The sequence below is a fragment of the Scomber scombrus genome, chromosome 16 (genome assembly GCF_963691925.1).
Source record: "Scomber scombrus chromosome 16, fScoSco1.1, whole genome shotgun sequence".
Lineage (NCBI taxonomy): Eukaryota > Metazoa > Chordata > Actinopteri > Scombriformes > Scombridae > Scomber > Scomber scombrus.
This window is the reverse complement of record NC_084985.1, coordinates 14,878,412-14,898,831: the sequence shown is the minus strand read 5'-3', so window position 1 is coordinate 14,898,831 and position 20,420 is coordinate 14,878,412. Positions and strand designations below refer to the sequence as shown.

At 40.7% G+C, this 20,420-nt stretch overlaps 2 protein-coding genes across 4 annotated transcripts in view; both read left to right on the top strand.

Annotated features, from left to right (window-relative positions):
- The window catches only part of LOC133995855 (antizyme inhibitor 1-like), a 547,935-nt gene extending 530,945 nt beyond the window's left edge, over positions 1–16,990 (top strand). The window contains exon 12 of the transcript XR_009927183.1: positions 16,974–16,990. The gene's annotated coding sequence lies outside the window, so the exon portion shown is untranslated. The remainder of the gene's footprint in view (positions 1–16,973) is intronic.
- On the top strand, positions 1,602–20,074 carry tpd52 (tumor protein D52). 3 transcript variants are annotated; one of them, XM_062435360.1, is made up of 6 exons: positions 1,602–1,728; positions 13,171–13,298; positions 14,296–14,444; positions 14,899–15,000; positions 17,520–17,568; positions 17,953–20,074. In XM_062435360.1, the coding sequence occupies exons 1-6, from the start codon at positions 1,710–1,712 to the stop codon at positions 18,073–18,075; spliced, it is 570 nt and encodes a 189-aa protein (XP_062291344.1). In that variant the 5' UTR covers positions 1,602–1,709; the 3' UTR covers positions 18,076–20,074. The 3 variants fall into 3 exon arrangements, with proteins under 3 accessions (XP_062291344.1, XP_062291345.1, XP_062291346.1); XM_062435361.1 differs by lacking the exon at positions 17,953–20,074 and having other exon boundaries at positions 17,520–17,580; XM_062435362.1 differs by lacking the exons at positions 17,520–17,568; positions 17,953–20,074 and having other exon boundaries at positions 14,899–15,004.
- Positions 20,075–20,420: the final 346 nt, after the last annotated feature.

Below are 20,420 nucleotides of genomic sequence, written 5' to 3'. Positions count from 1 at the left end.
TTACAAATGGAATGGATTTGACAAATTGAATTCCCCATGAATTGAATAGGAAAGTGTTGTTATACTATTCTCTCAGGTTTGAAATAAACGGGTTGCAGGTATCACTGACATGCCTCTGCCCCTGGCATGCCTTCAGTTAGGTAATAACTGACTATAATCCTACTTCCATTGTTAAATAAAATTGGCGGTAATGTAGGTATAAGTGCAGGAATAAAACCTGATAGTCCAGCTCAGCTTGAACTCCATAAACATTTCCTTCAGGTTCTACTGTTCCCATCAATGATGGAATTCTTCAAAAGAGACTGTAAATATGTTGGGTTGATTACATAGCCACTAATTTCCTTTCAGTCCAGAGATTACTGACAAAAGTCAAGACAGATATAACAAATAGACCATTAAATCAACAAACGATGAACTAAATTAATATATTTTGTAGAGCTATAAAAGCTGCATTCCAAACATTTTCTTCTTCTTAAACTTAACTTTGTTAAACCTGTGGCAAACCATTTTTACATCTTCCTCTCTTCATTTTGGTTTCCATAATACATTTTCTAACTTTTTTGTTGATATACTGCATAAGTTCTGCTCTATCTTTGGGATGACAAACATCAGGTGTGTACATAATGAACTGTTTCTATGTATGATCTCACTGACACTTAACATGTGTTACACTAACTTGTGAACAGGGTTGGGAATGTTACTTTGGAAATGTAATAGGTTACAGATCACTAGTTACCCTATTTATAATGTAATAAGAAATATACTATTTCAATTGCTTAACCAAAGTAATGTAACTTATTACATTTGATTACTTTCCTAATTTTCTGACTAATGTTTTCGACTGATAGGGTAAGTTCAGGTGTTTTTCATGGATACTGACATAATGTATAAGGGAGATCATTTCTTATAAGCAAGATTTATCTCTCATTTGAAATGTATTCATTGGTTCATGTTGATTTTGGAATATAAAATAAAGATATTTTATGAAAAAGTCAAAAGTCTGGCATGGGCTTAATTGGTACTGTGACACAATGTAAGGCCACGTCATGATTTATTTACAAAATAAAAAATAGTGATTTCAAAGAATTAAAAACAGCAATATAGGAATTCAGTTACACGTTTAATATAAAAAAATGAGGGAAAAAACCCTCCTCCTGAGCAAAATCTTAAAGGTTTGCCATCAGGTGTAACCCCCTTTGTAAGCATCAACATTTTCATAAGTAACTGTAATTTAATTACAATTTTTTTCTCAGTAACTGTAACGGATTACGATTACATTTATTGTGTAATTAAATTACGCAAAGCCGTTACATGTAAAGTTACTCCCCAACACTGTTAACGTGTGTTACACTACCTTGTGAAAGACTTAACTTGTGTACATTTCACTATTACTCTATAACTGCGATATGAAAGCGATGCCTGTTTAAGTCTGTGTTGTTGTTTTTTTCCCCCTCAGCAATAAATAAATAAATAAATAATGACGTGTCGTTGCTATGCAGCTATGCAGTTGTTGACGGTGTAAAAAACTTCTTCCACGTGCCCCTTCTGTTTACACTTGTACGCGCTGACGTCACAGCGGACCCCACCCCGCGCGGCGGCGAGCTGCCTGGCAACATGAGAGGGAGAACAGGAAGGTCCGCCGCAGCAAAGTGAGCAACCTGCACACTCTGGACACTAATTTACCACAGAAACAACCCTCACAACGCACAATGGAGGATGCAGAGAAAGGTAATTGATGTGCTGAATTGTTTCACAGTTTCCTATGTTGTCACCGAAAACGTTTTCAAAACTTTTGCCTCACGTGAAAACTTAGCAGACTAGCTAAATTTGCGCAGTTGATTTAACAGCTCAGTGCAGTCAGAACATATGCTACATGTCAAACTCGAATAAAATACTCGTTGTCATGGAGGTAATTCACTTTAGGCTTTTGTAAGTAAATACATATTTTGGAATCAACAATAGAGTGGCAGCGTTTACCAGAAATGACACGGAAGTTGAATATTACACACCATTTGTGCCAACATGAAAGCAGTGCGACGGGCAACTTCAGAAAAAAAACATATAGGAGGAAGTTGTCATAACTACATGTGGCGTAGACTTGTTTAAAATGTGGTCACATTGTTTAACTGACAACTCAACTCATGCAAAAATAGGTTACACCCGTTTGACAGCTCATGGCATGTTCTCCAAATGTCCCCCACAGTCACACTGTCTGCTTTTATTATACCCAGAGCAAGGAGTGTATGCTTTCATTATTCTATCTATCCTAATCTGTATCAAACTTTATCTAGGGGTGGTTGTGAAGTTTATTACTGGGGTCAAACAGGCCTAAAGGCACATGTGTGGGTATGTCAGACATTTTAATATAAAGAGAGTAGATGAAAGTATTAACCACAGGTATGCTGTGAATGCATTTTTTCCATCTCTCTTTCTTCTCTCATACACCCACCTGGACATTTCCTCTCCTGATAGGCAGCCATCTGTTCTACATCTCTTCCTCACTCAACTTCAGTGTTTGTGCACTTGCCTAATGGGGCAGCTGCTGCTTCTGAGGCAATTGCATGAGTTTTTTTTGTAATACCAGGTGACACTTGTAAAAGATACAGCATAACTTTAAGATTTAGTTTCTTTCCACATATCAGGGTCTTTTAGTTTTTGGGAAAAGAAGCAAGTGAAAGAGGTTTATTTAGCTCAAGGTGATGCCAGGTAAACACGACAGAGCCTTGACCTAATTTCCCTTCAACAACAATGATAAGGCCTCATCCCTTTGGTTTCAGAAATGTAATTTCCTGAAGTCTGCATGTTGTATTTTGTGTCTTTTTTTTCTATGTATCACGTTTGTGAGGTGAGTTGGTCCCACAATCTGTGTCTTAGTCAGTATTACTAAGAGGCTACTTGTCGTATGACCATGGTTCCTCTTTGGAAATGTAGATTTCCTGTGTTTTGCATGTGTCGTCACTCTTAAAGAGTGTTTTTTCTGGCCATGTTATATTATTTTCCAGTGTGTACTGAGGATAAACCGTCATCTCAGCCTGCAAATTATCTTGACTCTTTGTATAGCTGTATGGCCTCTGTCAGATGTCTACCAAGGTAACACACAGCAGAGATGGACTACTGATTTTTATTCATAATAATATGACTTACTTGTAGTTTGTAGTAGTCTACACTACACTTGTTTCTGCATCATTAGAAACAGCAGATTATTTAATAATGGCTATCAACACAAGAAAATGGTTCCATTTTTAGCTTTCCAATGTCGCTCTATCTCTTACAGCACCATTGTACTACCTGATGCTTTTTTTCTTCCCTATTTTAATGACATTGTCATGGCAACACGCGGTGAAGTTCATTTTACAGTTACACTTTTATGTCAGGTATCTATGGTTTCCCGGCACATTCGGTGCCCGCATTTTACTCCGTGTCATGGTCACCTGTTGGGTTTCAGACCACTCAGGCACCATCAGTGTAAAGACTAAAAAGGCACTTTGAAGGATATTGTTACAGGTTTGGGAAATATCTCTCTCTCTCTCTCTCTCTGTCTCTGTCTCTCTCTCCATCCATCCATCCATCCCATTCAGTGTCCAGGTGTTTTTCCACAATCTTTTGTCATTGTTTGAAGTGACACATTACAAAAAAACAGATGGAAAGAGCGAGGCCAGTGTGCATATTGAGTGCTCTGGTGCTTCTCAAAGGAGCTGTCAAAGGAGAAGAGTCTGCTCTCTTCAGATTGTGTGTGTGTGTAGTTGATATTTTTGATAGCAAACCTATGTGCTCGATTTTCCCTGCAGCTGAATAATTGAGTTTCTAACACTGACTATTCTCCATGTTATATTTGTAGTTTTTTGTCTTAAGTCAGAAATGATGGTTTGAGTTTGTTTTTTATGATTTGTACACAGTTAAATTAGCTTTGGCTCAAATCGAGACGTTCAAAAATGAGATCTCAGTCAGACTTAACGATCCGTCTTGTTTTTCCACTCAACCGCCTAATGAGATTGATCAAGAGCGGTGGCCAACATTTTTTGCCTTTATTAGATTTCAATGGGGCACAAGTGAATGCTTTCAGCCATGAGAGGAAGTGCCTCACAGACGAGCTCCCCAGCCATGTTCAAGGTAGAGATGTGCTTCACTGGGACGAAATGACGTGGATTTAAATGATGTTTTCACACGTTTTTAAAGTATTTTTAGTCCTCTCGCTGTGATCAGTTTCAGTAAGAATTAACTACTCGCCCACATTATCTTGAAATGAGGGTTTTGTTGCAGTGCTGTTAAGATATGATTAGTCATGATGATATTTGGTCACTATCATCGCTGTGAGGTTTTCTGTGCAGTGTCACGCTTTGTATCTTATAGTAATAAAAGCTGCATATTTATCAGAATGAAGTGAAGCCCCGGTGATTTATTATTTATTTAAAGGTTTGAAATAATTTATTAAGATGTTTTATGTCGGAGTAATCGTGTCAGTTGAAGGTGAAATGTAACTGAGTTCAGAGACTGAGACTGTAAACATGATGTTTGTTTGCCAAAATCAACCTAGAAATAAATATCTGTCTGCACACCAGTTATACCTGTCAGGTTCCACTGAAAGGAGCTCTTGAAGGGTTTGATGTGAACCAAAAAATTACCCAGAACACTCAGCTTCTCCAAAAAACCTGCAGTGTCCAACCGTCAGTGTCAGCAGATTTACACATTTCCCCTCAAACATCAAAGGAGAAGCTGCGAGTCTGAAAACGTTGAACTTTGAGGTGAAAGCTACATGACTGAAGGTTGGAAAATGTGCCTCATGATTTAACTTAATAGTGAATACTTTACATGATGCACTGAGAGAGTAACGGAAATCATGTCTGACAAAATGAGTTCAGGCAAAAATGTCTTTGCTTGTTCAAATATAGATAATAATGCTACCTACGTTAGGTTAATATGCTCTAAAATATGTTTATAGTCTTTGGATTAAGAAGATACTCAAATTATGCCAAAATAGGCATTTAATTCTCTTTCTTCCACTGCTTTCTTTGTTGTTTTTTGTAGTATTTTTCATTAACCTGCGAGATTTGGCCGAGCACAGCTCTCACCAGTCTGGTAGTTCTGGCATCAAACAAATTATCTTCTACTCTGACACTGTGGAGAGAAACTTTGGGCCTCGCTGTAATCTTAAGTACTGAGTCCAGAGAGACTTTCTGCATCACTTTATTGTCGTCTGTATTTTAGGAGTAGGCCGAATAAGGAGTGATGTAGTCTGAGCTGTGATGTGAAGTTATGTGGAGGTTCCTGTTATCAGTAAGGATACAGACGTCTTCTTCATAGTTCAAACAGCACCAGTCGAACATTTTGACACACTATGGAGCAACTTCCCAGTATTGATTTTTGTCACACGTGTACGTGAACACAGCAGCTCGGTGCATATTACCGCTGACAGTTTGTCTGTTACCCTGATTGTGGACAGCTGGTCGTGCTAAGGTGCAGAGAAACGTTGGCGGGCCAGTAAAGGTGGGCCAGAAGAAGACCACTGGCAGACGCTGATGTAAACGATGCAGGTTTTTAAATATTCTCAGGGCGGACGAAATGCATTCAAAACATTTTTAGGCCTCAAGAAGCCACATGATGGTCTCAAGGAAACACATGATGGTGAAAAATGCTTAATGTAAACTTAATTTTGTTTTGAGAAAACCTCACAGAGCACCTCTTTTAAAGTTTGAAGAATGAACCTGATTTTGTAGGGTCACCTTCTAACAGCTATTAGGTGGATGTCTACGATGCAGCACTTCAGAGAGCTCAGATTAGATAGAAACACATTTGTGAGATGAATAAGATTCTTCGGGACATATCATGAACATTTCCAGCTCTATATTCATATTCTGCTGCTCTACTGGTATACCTTTACATGGTTAGAGAGAAAAAAAAACCAAACCCTTCTTATTTTTCTTACACTGACCTTTCATGCTGCCTCTGTCTCAAACAGGTTATTTTAGCTCCTGTCTCTTTAAGAACCCTGCTGCGCTCTGATCGACTAGCTTCAGGAAGCTGCCCTTCAAGTAGTTGGATGTCACTTGTCTTTCTCTTCTTTTTTTAAAAACTCCAAATGGAAACATCTCAAATACATCTGTTCATGTTTGAGCCTGAATTGGATCCGAAATATACGAGTGGACATGAACAACCCCCGTGGAAGAACTATAGCAACAAAGGCTACAGCCGGACAGCTGTTAATGAGCGTGCACAAACAATCAGATGTGATCACGAGGAGGAAGAAGAAGTAACATCACAGACAAAGCGGTCAGAGCAGGTTGAAGCACAGGCTTTTGAGTTTTAGAGAGCATTTTTATTTATGTTCACCTCGTTGACTTTATATAAAGATGGACGTCATGACAGCCAAAACATCTCGATCGGCCCCTGGTGGCTGGCTGCAGTGTAGGTCATAAATCCATGTTAGCGAATAGTAGTCAAACTAAAAAATATCAAAGTATACGTCAAACAAACTTTTCTTATCATGCTGATGTTTGTCCAAGTGCTCATTTTTTGGATACATTTGTTTTTAATTAGTTATTTGACGATATCAAGCGGGCATGTGACGTCACGATTGATAGACGTGACAGTTGCTGTAAGAACACGTTAGGGCCCGTCGTCTTGCAGCCCAATGTCACACAAGCAAGATGGCAGCTTTCCAGAAAGGAGATATTTTGGCCTCAAATTTGCATAGCAGCAGGAGGTGGAGACGGGTCGCCCATATTTAAATAAGTCAATGATTCACTTCAAATTTAACAGCTTGGATCACCTTTAACACAGACATACGACATAGTAACTGTATAAAAATAACATAAAATCACAAAAAGCCTGATACGTCCCCTTTAAAGTTTGCAGTGAGGTGGAGATAATATCCCTCTAATGATAATAATAATAATAATAATAATAATAATCTAAAATAAATCTAATAATAATACGATTTTGGCTTATATATGGAGCCCGTTTCCGTTAACTGTCAGCCTACACGTACAGTGTCTGAGATGCATCTGAGGTGTAGCCACCGATTTCCCATGATGCACGTCTCATGGGAACTTTGAGGTTGTGTTTGCTGCGTCCCACAATCATCCATGTCTCATGATTCTTGTTTTAGACTAATCATGTGACAGGGTATGCCATGAATCGTGAGGTAATTGATGTCATGCTGTGCTTCATTAACCACTTGAAAATGGCTGTTTGTTCCCGGTTATAGTCAGGGTGGGTGCGTGGGTGGGTGTCATCGGCCGATCACGGTGCTCTTACAGTATCTGTTCTGTTTTGGTTCATAGAATGTGTATGTTTTGGAAAAAAGATGATTTTTCAAAGCAAATTTGCATCTTTGATGGGATTTTTCATTCCTAATATTTAATAATTTATCCAAATTCAAACACACCAGTCGTGTTCTTTTTTAACAAATGTCACATGAATCAGCAGCTCCGTTGGTCAGCAGGGCAGCAGAGTGGAAGTAACGCCGAGCTCGTCCTGTAGAGAGCTCCGTCCTGTTTTAGTACAGTAATGTTTCATTTACCTCTCCTTTAATGATTGTTTCTTTCTCTGTTTTCTTTCTACTGCTACGATAAACATATTTGGGGGTTTACAGTGAATATGGAGGCTGACGTGTGTGTGGATCTTTGAATCATGTGTTAAAACTCTCAGCAGCTTTATTGTTGCACAGTGAACAAAAGTACACACATCTGGAGAGAGAGAGGAGTTGAGCTGGAACCGATTCATTGTCCTTGGTGTGTGTGTGTGTGCGCGCGCATGCTGACACTTGATAGTTTGCGATGGGCGGCTGTATTCGTGTCACTTCCTGGGCTGACCTCGCTGAATGGAGGCACGGCAGTGCAGCAGAGCCTGACTCTGCAGATCAGGACGGACAGTAGCTGCATTAGTTAGCCGTGAACGTCCCACATCCTCATCCTCCCTCCTTCTTCCACTCTGCTGAACTGTCACACACACACCACAATAAGACTATAAGTTTATATTTGTTATTTATCATCTGGCACTGCCGTCATATTATGTACAGTAAATAATGTAAATCATAACTACGTTGTGTTATCATATGAATTAATACACAAAATTTGTGCTTAATGAATTGTGGTCAAAGTCTATAATTAAGTGCAGCTCAGCAGAATGTCATCAATCAATCTGTTTATAAAAATGATTAAAAACTCCTTTCTCTTCACTTTGACGTAGTTTATCGTGGGATTTGTCCCTCCAGTGCTTCCAGGAGAGTGTCCTATCTGTCTCTCTTAATTGGAGCTATTTCCGGGGGACGATCACACAAACATGCTCGTCTGGCTTCTTGACCGCAGAGGAGCGGATGGTGGTTGCTGCAGTCGGCCCGAGGGCACTCGCACACATGGTTTTAAGATTGGTGTAGTACTGGGAAACATTTCTGTGCTGAGCTGCTCTCATTAATCTACAAGTGTGGATGTTAATGTGGTCGTAATCGTAGCTTTTCATTATCAGTAATGAAGAGTGAAAGAAAGAGTCCAACTGGGCAAAAAAGAGAGCAGGTTTTTTTCTTTTACTTGATTTGGTATATGACTTTGTGCACATCTGATTTTCTTGGGTTTCCATCCTTTTCATTTTATTTTCAGTGTTTAACCACAACAAACTCATCCATCTTGATTCTGGCACCGAGCTCTGTCCTAACATCACAAAATAACCTTAAAATAATTTTACGCCAGTCCTACCAGGAATAGTATTCACACTTAATCCTCATTTTATCTCTCCTCTCGCTTTTTTTTTTGCTCAAGATGAGTTTCCCCCCTCCTTTCCAGACCTCATGATGTTTACACATCCACGTTAAATCTTCGACAATGTCATCTTTCATAAAATTTGTGCTGGAGTGTCACTGGGGCCACCTCAGCAGGTGTTCGGATACACTGTGACGAGCACCATGTGCCTACAGTTTTTCCTCCCTGTGTCTCTCCTTCAGTGTGACAGGACGTTCAGACTTTGCTGTATGAGTGTTTCTGTGGTGAGGTGGTTTTATAAGGGCGCTTCGTACCTTTTTGTTCACTTTTACTACACGGAGCGTTCGCACAATACCCAGCGTAGCCTCAGGCGTCCTCTCCCCTCCTTTTCTAGCTGACTAGCATTACTGTTGCTCCAAGCTGGACTGGCCATCCCGGATTAGTGCTGGGCTGTAATCTGGGACACTGCAGATTATGCTTTTCATTTTATTCACCTCCCTCCTCCTCCACCACCCTCCACGCATGTCACATGACCAGGCCACACAAATGGGACCTCTTTTCTTTCCATCCTCGGATGACAGATAGTGAAGGAGGGCGGGAGGGGATTGACAGAGAGAGACCTGAGAGTATTGAAACTGGTGTCATGAAATATCCCCGCAGCACCGGCTCTGCTAGCAGCGGATAGCGTCAGGAAAAAACAACACTGTTGTCTCAAGGATGGACTGAGAATTGACCTTTGTGATTACGAGGAAGAGGAAGACGGAGTGTGTGTGCGCGTGTGTGCGGCAACAGCTGCTTGAAGGGACAGGTAACTTATTAACAGCGAGAGAGGAGCAGAAACAGAAAATGGAAAACCGGCTTCACTGTACTCTCACTGTGACCTTCTGACCACCTGAGAGCCAATACGTAACCTCCTCCCATGTACGCACACACACTTGGACATTGAGTGTGTGTCTGTAACTCACACACACACACACACACACACACACACACACCAGAGGAGGCTGGGACGCCGTAAACAAGGAGACACAGAGACGGCCACGCGCCCTAATCACATGCAGACAATCAGCACTTGGCTGGCTTCTCTGAGGTAGCATTGGTGGTGGCTGGAAGGTGGCAGTTGCTCTGGCTGACAACACGCAGCACGCTGTAACAATGGAGCCTCTGGAGGAGTACCACTCTCCCTTCGACTTTGAGCAGGGAGTAAACGCCAGCTACCTCTACCTCTCCCCGGCCTACAGCGACACGCCGCCCAGCTCGCCAGCTGTCAAAACCAGAGGTAATCACAGGAAGAAGAGGGAGAGGCTGGGCGGAGTGTGTGTGAGTGTGTGTGTGTGTGTGTGTGTGTGTGTGTGTGTGTGTGTGTGTGTGCGCGCTGGACAGAGAGACAAATCATTGGTTTGGTTCACTGGAGGGGGAGAATTTTGGGGAACACAAGCTGAAAGGGGGAGGTTACAAGTGATAATTGGTAGCAGTGGTGTTTGTGTGTGTGTGTTTATGACCGTCTAGTCTTCACTTTTATATTTCAGAAAACCACTATACTTACAAATGAGATTCAATTTGTTTTTTACAATTATTATCATATTAGCAAATGAAGGTCTGCACATTTCTTGCCTATAAAAATGTAAGTTCTACTGTCTTTTAATTTCTTATTAGCACAAAATATCATCAGTGTGATCATTTAAAGTTATTCAGCTCACAGAAACCCTCTGTAGTTAATTTGCTGATTTGATTTTGTTCTCGTTATTACTTGATCTGTTTGAATCAATATTCTGCTGTACAGTATGTTAGGTTCACATTTTGGAGGAGTGTCTGTGTGTCTCAAACTAAGTTTCATCCAATAATCTCAAATATTTGGGCAGCCTGCTCCAACAGCTCTGGGATCATCTATCTCTTTCTCTCCGTTTGTCACACATGCTGTTTGTTGAATGTGAAGTAACTTTGAGAAGCTGCATGTTTCTTACGGGTTATACAGGCAGACTGCAGAGCAGCAGATCAAAGGTGTGTCTATATTCTGTATCATAGACATGGTCTGGTCACATGCTTGCATTTAAACAATAACGATATAATACATGAAACTCATCTATCAACTTCAGAGGAGTTGAACAATAGCAGAGATTTTTAGGGACCAAGCCGAAAGGCAAGAGGGCGAGGACTCCAGAGGAGTCCTACCCTTGCCTGGAGGCAAGGACCCTATTTTTTTTTTTCTTCTTTTTTTTACTTGTCCCAACAGAAAAGAGTCTGTTAAAAACGTCTCTTTTCAGGCCTGTTGTAGCTTTGAAGCCTCTTTTCTTCTGTAATGAGTTTTGGAGTTGAGCGCCACATAGAGTTAGAGTAGGTGGTCATGGGGCAGAGCACGCTAGTCTAAAGAGGAAATGAGCTAAACACGAGGGGCAGGGCAGTAATGTGGGTGGGTATGTAGTTTGGTATAGTGAGCCAAACTTCTGCCTACACTCACAAAACAAACTCTCTCTCTCTCTCTCTCTCTCTCTCTCTCTCTCTCTCTCTCTCTCTCTCTGTCCCTCCCTTTGAGTCTGTTTTTTCTCTCTCCTGATAGAAACACACCTCAGAGGCAAACAATCATTTATGCTATAACTCAAACACACACAATTTAACTCGGTAGGTAAGTTGTCAGCCTACAGAACCCGTTCCTCTCACCCGTTTAAACTCAACTCTCGAGCCGCATAATGTTTGTTACATAAGACGTGAAAATACTTTTCTTTTTTCAGAGACACTGCCGCTATAAGAGGAAGTATCAATTACACAATTGTGTTGCTGTAAGCAGGTGTTAGGACTAATAATGGTGCAACCCAGCGCTCATCTGTGATAACACGACATGATCGGTATTCAGAGATGTTACTCCCCAGACTATTGTGAGGAAATTCCACCACGGGTTTCGTGGGAAGATGTATCGCTGCGTTCTTGTGATTTTTTGGTATCTCTGCCTGCTCCAAATATCCATCCATCTCTGCTTTTTTTTTTTTTTTTTTTTTTTGGGGGAGTATTGGGGTGTGACTTGAAGGAGAGGAACGTGTGCCAAAATGTTTGGAATGAAGTGGGAGGAGAGGACGTGGAGTTTGTTGACTGAAAAAACAAAATGTGAAAAGGTTGCAGATCATTGCTCAGACCTGCTAGTGAGAGGTTATTCCTTTTAGTCAGATTATATGTCAAATCATCTCTAAACATGAAATCAAACATGAAAGAGCATCACTCTGAGTTAAAGCTCAGATAAAAGTCCTTTTTCTGGTGCCTTTTAGCGGTTTAACGTCTCACCTAAAGTGTACACAGGGGTCACTGTGACGTCACTGTGTGGGCGCAGCTAAAGGTGTCAGAGTTGCTCATTTCAAATACAGATTATCACACAGATTATCAGTGTTATCAAAGCGTTATTTAGTGTAAACTGGGGGGAACCGGCTCGTCTGTCTCTGTACAAAGATAACAAGATCCACCCACCAGCACCTCTAAAGATCCTAATTAACATGCTACTGTAGATCTCATTTGTTTAATTCATGAACTGCCGGCTAATAAGTAGTAGTTGTTTTCTGTGTTGTGTTGCTGTTAATGTTTCTCGACACCACTGTAAATGAGGATTCCTCCTCTATGGGCTTTCGAGGTGAAATAAGGGTTAATAATAATTTCAATAAATACTCTAAAAGTCCTTTTTAATCCCTATCTGAATTCCTCATGAAACCACATTTGCACACCGTGACGTTTTCTGTTTATAAAGAGCCAAACGAATGCAAACTCGTTCTGTGGGTAATCAGCTGGTTAAACAATGCTGTTTAACTATTTAAAAAAGGGCAATTGTCTTTTTTTGCCTCCTTCATCTCACACATTTTTATTCAACTTTTGGGTTTCTACCTCCTTATGTTCTTACTTTTTACTCTAAAGCTTTGAAATATGAGGAAAGACCAGATAAAAATATTTAAAAAATGATCTCAGACACCGTTGTGTCTCCCTCTTCAGCTCAGGCCCAGAACATCCCCGGCCGCTGTTGTCCTTTTGACTGACAGATCCTAACAACCCCTTTGCCTCCAGTGAGCTCTCACGCTGTCTGAGCCCAGGATGTCTCCATCTAGAAAGTTCTTTGTATTATTGATGCTCTGCCGCTCCTACGGGACGCAGCTCTGTCAGAGGCAGCAACATCAAAGACGAGTGTGTGAACAGAGAGGAAAAATGAGTGTCTACGAGAGAGGGTGTAACTGTGTCTTCATGCTGCCACAGCCACCACCATCATCATCATCATCATCAAACAGCATTGTTTTTTTGGTAATTTTCCTTCTCCGACTCTCATATGCTTCATCCATTCACCCTCTCTTCCTCTTATTCCCCAGAGGAGCAGTGTGACAGCCAACATTAGGAGCCCGCCCCCCACCTCCTGCAACCTGTTCACTGTCATGTTGCAAACGTATCTTTAAAAAGTAAGAAGCACTGACATATGTTTTTTTTTTTTTTTTTTTTTTTTTTTACCTCTCAGGTGCACAGCAGCATCCAGACTCAGTGCCAGAGTTGGGAGAAGACGCAGTGACGTCTGTCAATCCCAGTCCACCTCCTTCTACCCTGACCGAGGAGGAGCGGCAGGAGTTGCAAGAGGAGTTGTTCAAGGTCAGGAGGAATCTGGGATTAAAGAGGTCGTAGTTCAGTGAGTCAAGATCAGGTGTTGGATCCGATCTGTTGTATTTAAATACAGAACTGCAAAGAGCGAGGAAGGTTATTTTTTTAAATTTCAGATAAAACCAGGCTGTGTTCAGAGTGCTTTTTTTGCATTTAAAAAAAAAATAGGGGAAAAATGCTCTTAGCTCACTGCAGATGTTGGATTACTGCACAATTTCCAATTTCCATGATAACCAATATTTCCTGTTACTCTTACCACTTGTTATTGCATCATACAAATACAACACCGAGCATCTCTGTCATTGACTACACAGCGTGTTTGTCAGCGTCTATATTTAGCTGCAGATTTGCTGGGCTGGTTGGTATTTATGGTAGTAGACGGCATTTGTGGGATTGACTCATCTTAATGAAGTATTGCGTCATCCACTTTATTGTCGAGGCTCCTTGATGTCCGTGTTTTTTAAAAATAGATTTTGGACAACAACTGAGGTCTGTGGCACAGACGAATAAGATGTATCAGGCTTTGTGTTGGTTTCGGTCTTTTCAGGGGATTTGTTCCTAATAAGAAAAATATAGGATATCACCAGAATAGTCCTTTAACTGAGAAAAAGCAGTTAATGTCATTTGACCCTTAATAAAAAGTTAAAACCTTTTAATGGACGTGGTTCCTTCTGACCAAAGAGTTGACAGGTGCAGCTCCTTTCATAGAGAGTTCTTCATTCTGAGAGCCTTTCAGCAGCTTCTCTTTACTTAAACATTACTTAAATAAACTTTTTAATACACTTTTGCTCCGTGTTTGGTTTTGCTGTTGTCATTTGTCTTCTCTGCGAAACTAAAACAGATTAGGGCAAGACAAGGTTAAGCATAATACAATTCAAAACCTCAAGTGTGTGTGTGTGTGTGTGTGTGTGTGTGTGTGTGTGTGTGTGTGTGTGTGTGTGTGTGTGTGTGTGTGTGTGTGTGTGTGTGTGTGTGTGTGTGTTTCCAGGTGGAGGATGAGATCCAGACTCTGTCTCAGGTGCTGGCGGCTAAGGAGAGGCAGTTGGCGGACATTAAGAGGAAGCTGGGTATCACACCTCTTAACGAGCTGAAACAGAATATCACCAAAACCTGGCAGGAGGTCACCACCTCCACCGCGTAAGTACTGACCTCCCAGAGGACGCTGACGTTTGACTCGACAGCACACAACGCATTTATTACATTTCGACCCGTGTGGAATTCCAAACAGGAACCTCACGACCAGCTGCTTTATTATCCACCATTTTTCCAGTGTATGCATCATTGGTCTTTTTCCAGTATCGTGAAAACACAGTTAACTGTCTGCACAGTTGAGGAAGAACTTTTTTCCTCCTCCATACAACGAGGAACAAGACGTCAGCGCACTTGACAAGCTGAAACATCACAGGAAAGGAGCAGTATTCTGATGCTTTCGGGCGTTTTTTTAAATAAAAAAAGACATTGAGGTTTAGATCTGACCTTGATGCTTATCTTCAGTCTTTGATCTCTGTCTCTTTTCATCAGTGTCATAGTGTATCACCTCTTTCTGCTGCCCATCACTCATCCCTCACCCCCCTTTCGTTCTTTCTTTCAGCTATAGGAGGACTTCTGAAACTCTGTCTCAGGCGGGGATGAAGGCCACAACAGCCTTCTCCACTATGGGCTCTGCCATCAGCCGCAAACTTGAGGATGTCAGGTGAGATGTGTGACTTAACTTCACCTCAGATATCTAAAAAAGTAATGATCAATAATCACAGCACATTATTCATACACTGCGACATTTATGCTCCATTCTCTGTGCTTATCTTATTCGAGTAGAGCAGCCTCCTGGTTTATTTCCTAGAAAGCTTTAGTGCTTTCCTGAAATTCCTACCTGTGAGCCGTGCCCAGTGTATCTGTAGCTTTCAGCCAAATGAACAGTTGATTCCAGCTTTACATGCTGCTTTACAGTTTTTTAAAATGCATATAGCATGATTTTATTGTCTAGGAATTATTAGACACAGGTACAAACAAGTTTATGCTGCAGCATATGGCCAAAGGCAAGAAGTTCTATACCAGCACTCACAGTACGTTTAATCACATCGTAACTCATTCTTGCCTGTTTTTTAACCTGCAGCATGATTGCCATTGATGCCATCGGTGGCATATTGATATTGATTTTTAGTGCAGTAATGATTTAATATGCTTCACTATGAGATTTATTTACACACACAACACAAATGTTGTATCTTACATCCATACTTGGCCTTTGCAGGTTGCAGTCTATTACTTGTATGTTTCGGTAAGACGAAAAAAAAAAATCTAACTTCTTTTTCTTTTCTTTTTTTAAATAAGAATTATTTTTGGGCTTTTTAGCCTTCATTTTGTCAGTGGCTGTCAGAGAGGCCGACAGGAAACAAGGGAGAGAGGGGAACGACTTGCTAGAATCAAACTTCTAACTTAAATTTTGAATTATTTCCAATTTCTCTCATGTCACACTTTCATTTTGCATGAAAATGTATTTTATGTTTTTAATACACATAATTCACTAAATTCTGCCACCCCTTCATTTATTCATAAATATGACTGTAACTGTGTGTGTGTGTGTGTGTGTGTGTGTGTGTGTGTGCGTGTGTGCGTGTGTGTTTGTAAATGTCCATCCTAATGACTTTATAATGTTGCTCTAACCACAACAATACTAACTATAATGAATATTTCCTGATTAAACGTGGCTTTAAAAAGACAGATTGTTCCAAAACAACAGATTGCTCCATTTAAAATTTATCTTCAGTTGATCCCCCCCGCCCCACACCCAGATCCTTATCTGCCGTCTTCCCTGTCATCCTTCTTCTCTCTGGATTACTGAGCTGCAAACAAGATTATTAGGCCCCTCAAAGCTGCAGGATGCTGAGAAATGCAGCCTCACGGATGAGCTAGAACACAGAGCTGGTTTGGGGAGGTGGGGGGAGCTGAGAGCAACCTGAGAGGGGTCAAAGGTGTGTGTGTGTGTGTGAGAGAAAATGCTTTGTGGTTGTCTTGTGTGTGTTTCTGATGACAAGATATTCTCTTATAATACACAGGATTAGTACACACCCACTGTGTTAATACACAATCAATCTTAATGGGATAAAGCAGGGTTTATAGGATTTATGCACTTGGGAGAATACTTTCTTATTGAACATACAGTATATAGTAGAATAAATGAGGCTGTGTGTACTCTGCTTGCATATGTGTGCCTGTCTTGTCTCTTGTTCTTTCTGTACAAAACGGCCTTTTCTATGCTAATATAACCACTAATGCCCCCTTTCTTCTCCATAACGCTGTCGGATAGCATACGATCATTACAGCACTCGGCAAGTATGCCTGTCATGAGGTAAGGGGTGGACACACAGTGCCCAAACATGAAAGACCTAGAGTCCTGTATTTTCATGTTATAGATGTATTTTTTAAAGAGAGTGAGGTTGGAAAGTACATCCACTGCTAACAGCCACGTTATTAGCTACCAGTGAAGCTGCAGCTTTGATAATCTCACATCACCAGAGTTTTCGTCAAACTGACAGAGCTTTTCATCAAAAACTCTTGTCAAAATTCTTGAGATAAAAGGCATCTTTGAAAGCCTGTGGCACTATCGTTAAGGTGTGAATTTGAACACACCTTCAGAATCGACTCCTCTGGTTGGTTTTCTGTAAGTAAGATTTAACAGCACACCATTGTCTCGCAGCAATGTCCAAACAAGTTTTTAACTCAATTTCTCCAGATTGTAGTGAGTTGATTATCTAGAGGTCTGGTTGTGTATCACAAATATGTGAGTGTTCATCGGTTTCTGTAGCTCTGTGAATCCTTCTTTTTTCCTTTTACATCTGTTGTGTAGTGTTGATGTGTTTTAAGTTGTATGAATCAAACACTACTTGTTAGAAGAAAGACAGTCTCCGTGTCATCCTTCATTCTCTTCGTTATGTTTTCATGAAAGTCAACACCTCTTCAGCACCTTTTCAGTAGAACAGAAAGGAATGGGGTCACTTAGAGTTTCCCACAATGTGTGTGTGTGTGTGTGTGTCGGGTATCCGATAACGTGACCTCTACAAGGTGCGAACACAGTGGATGTCCTGCTTTTTAAATTTTTTTCCTTTTGAAGGAGTGACTTGTTGTCGGCATGTCCACTTTACCACATTACTGTATTATGAACACATCAGATTCGGGCAAACACTCACTCTTTTACGTCCTGTCATTTCACAGGAATGCACCAACTTTCAAGTCGTTTGAGGAGAAAGTGGAGACACTGAAGGTAATTGGTTAAAAAATGGCCACGCTGCTGTGCCAGTGACAGGCATTTACCAGGAGTGTATGGAGGAAATTTCACTAATTTAGTTAGAATGTATTTGTGTAGTATTGCTTTTCCACTCTGATGTTGCCCTTAAACAGCTCAATGAGATATATTGACCTGGTCACGGTGCATAAGCCGAACTCAATTCTCGACATCACCCTTTTAATCAGAGTGTAATATTTACTTTTTTTCATAGCTTGAATATTCCTAGAGCTCAGACAGTTTATCAACTCTGGCGGTGTCAGTCAAAGCAGGAATTTAAATAGTTTTAAAGTTGAAGCTAAATTGTCAAGATGTTTTTTTTTGTTTAAGATGTTTGTTAACCATTTTCTTCTTTTGTGTCAGACCAAGATGACTCCGGTGGCATCCACCAGCAACGTCAGCGATCAGGATGACGGCAGTGCCACCACTCAGTCTCTGCTTAATCAGCCAGAGGAACCGCCCACCCAGGAGGGGCCGATGCACTGAAAACCGCTTAACCCCCTCCTGACCCTTCCTCACTTGACCCTCTAACCCCTGGACCGTCAACACTCATCCCTTAAAGTCTTGTGTGCCAGTCTCCCTTTATTGGAAACAAATGACTTACCCCAGCCTTCTCTGTGATCTAATTGTCTGGTCTTTTTGTCTGACACGTGCACTCACTTGTTAACTGGTGTGGAAACTGAAAGCATGGGATGGGTGCAGGCATGTGGTCTCGCGCCAGCAGTGTATTTTTTTTTTAGGTCTGTTGCGGCTCGCTGTGGGAGAAATCCTCCCTGCCGTGTAACTTTCCTTCTCCTCCCACATTTCTGTTTCTCCTCTGCCTTTGTCTAACCAGCAAAGCTCAGATGCCAAACATACTTCTAGTTTGTTTGTCAAATTAACTCGAAGTTTTTGTTTGTTTGAGTGTAGAAAATTGCACAAATATAAAAAGATTTACACTTTTCATGTGAACCAAGCAGTTTTTGGCTTATTGCTTCTGCATGGCCCTTATTATATATTGGGTTTATTATTATAAGTGTTTGTTTTGTATGCCTCCATTTTAGGGGCATTTTCGGTTTACTTTGGATTACCAATCTGATTTCTTCATGATATTAATCTGAAAACACTGCACAATCTTAAAGTAGTCTTGACACTGTTTTCACAATATGAATGTATACCTTTTTGTGTGCTGTAGGTCCAACACTTTGTATAATGCAGTCACTGACTCCAAAAACACACCTGAGAATAAAATCCATCCCCTTCTCCCTGACAAATGTCCATGCCACGAGAGTTGCAGGAAAACGGCCGAGATCAGCAGAACAGAGACAGAGCAAACACACCACACCGTCGAGGCACAGCCTTGACCCTGCGTGAGAGTGAAATAAATGTGTCTCTTTCAGAGCCAGAGTCAATATTTGAACACTTGTCCATTGTTTCTGCGAGGGAGGTAACACCTAGCCTCCCTGTGCTATCTAACAGAAAAAAACAAGGCAAGGCCAGCAAATATCCTGCTGGATGTTACTTTGTACACTGATACAGGATCATGTAATGAGTAGGTTGTTATAAAGTGCAACATTACTGATTTTGTGAAGTTTTCAAGAAATATGTTTAGTGAAAATGATAAAAAAAAAAAATCTACTTGTTCTTATTCAAACTTAAGTCTCCAAACTTGGAGATTTGGAAGTTTCAGATAAACTGAAGGATGAAGTGTTCCTTTTATGGGTTGAGAAAGTTCCTCCACTTTAGCAAAAAAAAAAAAAAATCTATAAAATGTAACTGTTACAAAGCTTAAAAAATGATGTTTTAGAGGCATGATTTCCACAGAATGACAAAATGTCAAATGCACAAATCATCATACAATTGTTTTCCTTACTTGACCGTCTCATGCTGCATTAGCTTCATATTATTTAACTACTAAACAATTATTCTCAACAAACACTTCACCAGTACACACTTATGCATGACAGGAGTTTTTACAATCAGTGGAGGTTAAATAAAACTTTAAAGGCCCTCTGAGCCGATCTGAACACACAAAAGGGTTTCTGTGGTACACAAATGGAGGACACAGGGCTTCATTATATTTCTTACACTTGGTAGGACAAGACTTCCCCTGCTGTTGGATCACTGGCTACACATGACGCAGTCTCAACCATCGTTGATGGAATTTGCCTCACTGGCTGAAGATCAGAGCAGCATATAAGAGGACAGGTTGAGGGCGGGATTTCTGGTGTTAAGATTTAGTATTTACCAACCATAACACAACAGTGTTTTCTATTCTGAGTCAGCCATGACAAGCAATGGTTTTCTTACAGTAATACAGTTTCACATGTCCTCATGTAACATCGCTATCTAGCCCATGACCTAGATCACTGAGAGGATTCATTACAGCCTTTTATCTCAGACATGAGGATTTAATTAGCCATACATATCACACACACACACGCATCATTTGTTCGGTTCTTAATTGGAGTGTTGTAGTGGAGAAATGTACTCTAATTAAAAAAGTACCTCTGAAGTGACCCGACTCTGTGCTAACTGTCTTTATATAGAAATGAAGGGGTTGAAATGGCTGCAAGATTTTCACTGTATCAAGTTTACATTTGGCTGACACAACATAAGGTAATAACTGATGGTATATGGTTACAACTCAAACTGATGGAGGGGGAAAAGGGCAAACTGCAGTTCCTCATTGGGGACACAAGAGGGCAGCCAAGAACAGAAGTGTCAAATGATGGCTTTATTTTTCTCAATATCCATAGCAGGTCAGACATGATATTGCCTGGTGCCAGGACTGACTGCTACTGCTGATCTGACTCTGAGTTGTAAGATAGTTCTTATTTTATAGATATCTA

Excerpts from the sequence above, each read along its gene's own strand:
- tpd52 (XM_062435360.1), top strand. Across the intron at positions 15,001-17,519 it reads CGCAAACTTGAGGATGTCAG|GAATGCACCAACTTTCAAGT; the intron begins GTGAGATGTGTG and ends GTCATTTCACAG. Across the intron at positions 17,569-17,952 it reads AGAAAGTGGAGACACTGAAG|ACCAAGATGACTCCGGTGGC; the intron begins GTAATTGGTTAA and ends CTTTTGTGTCAG.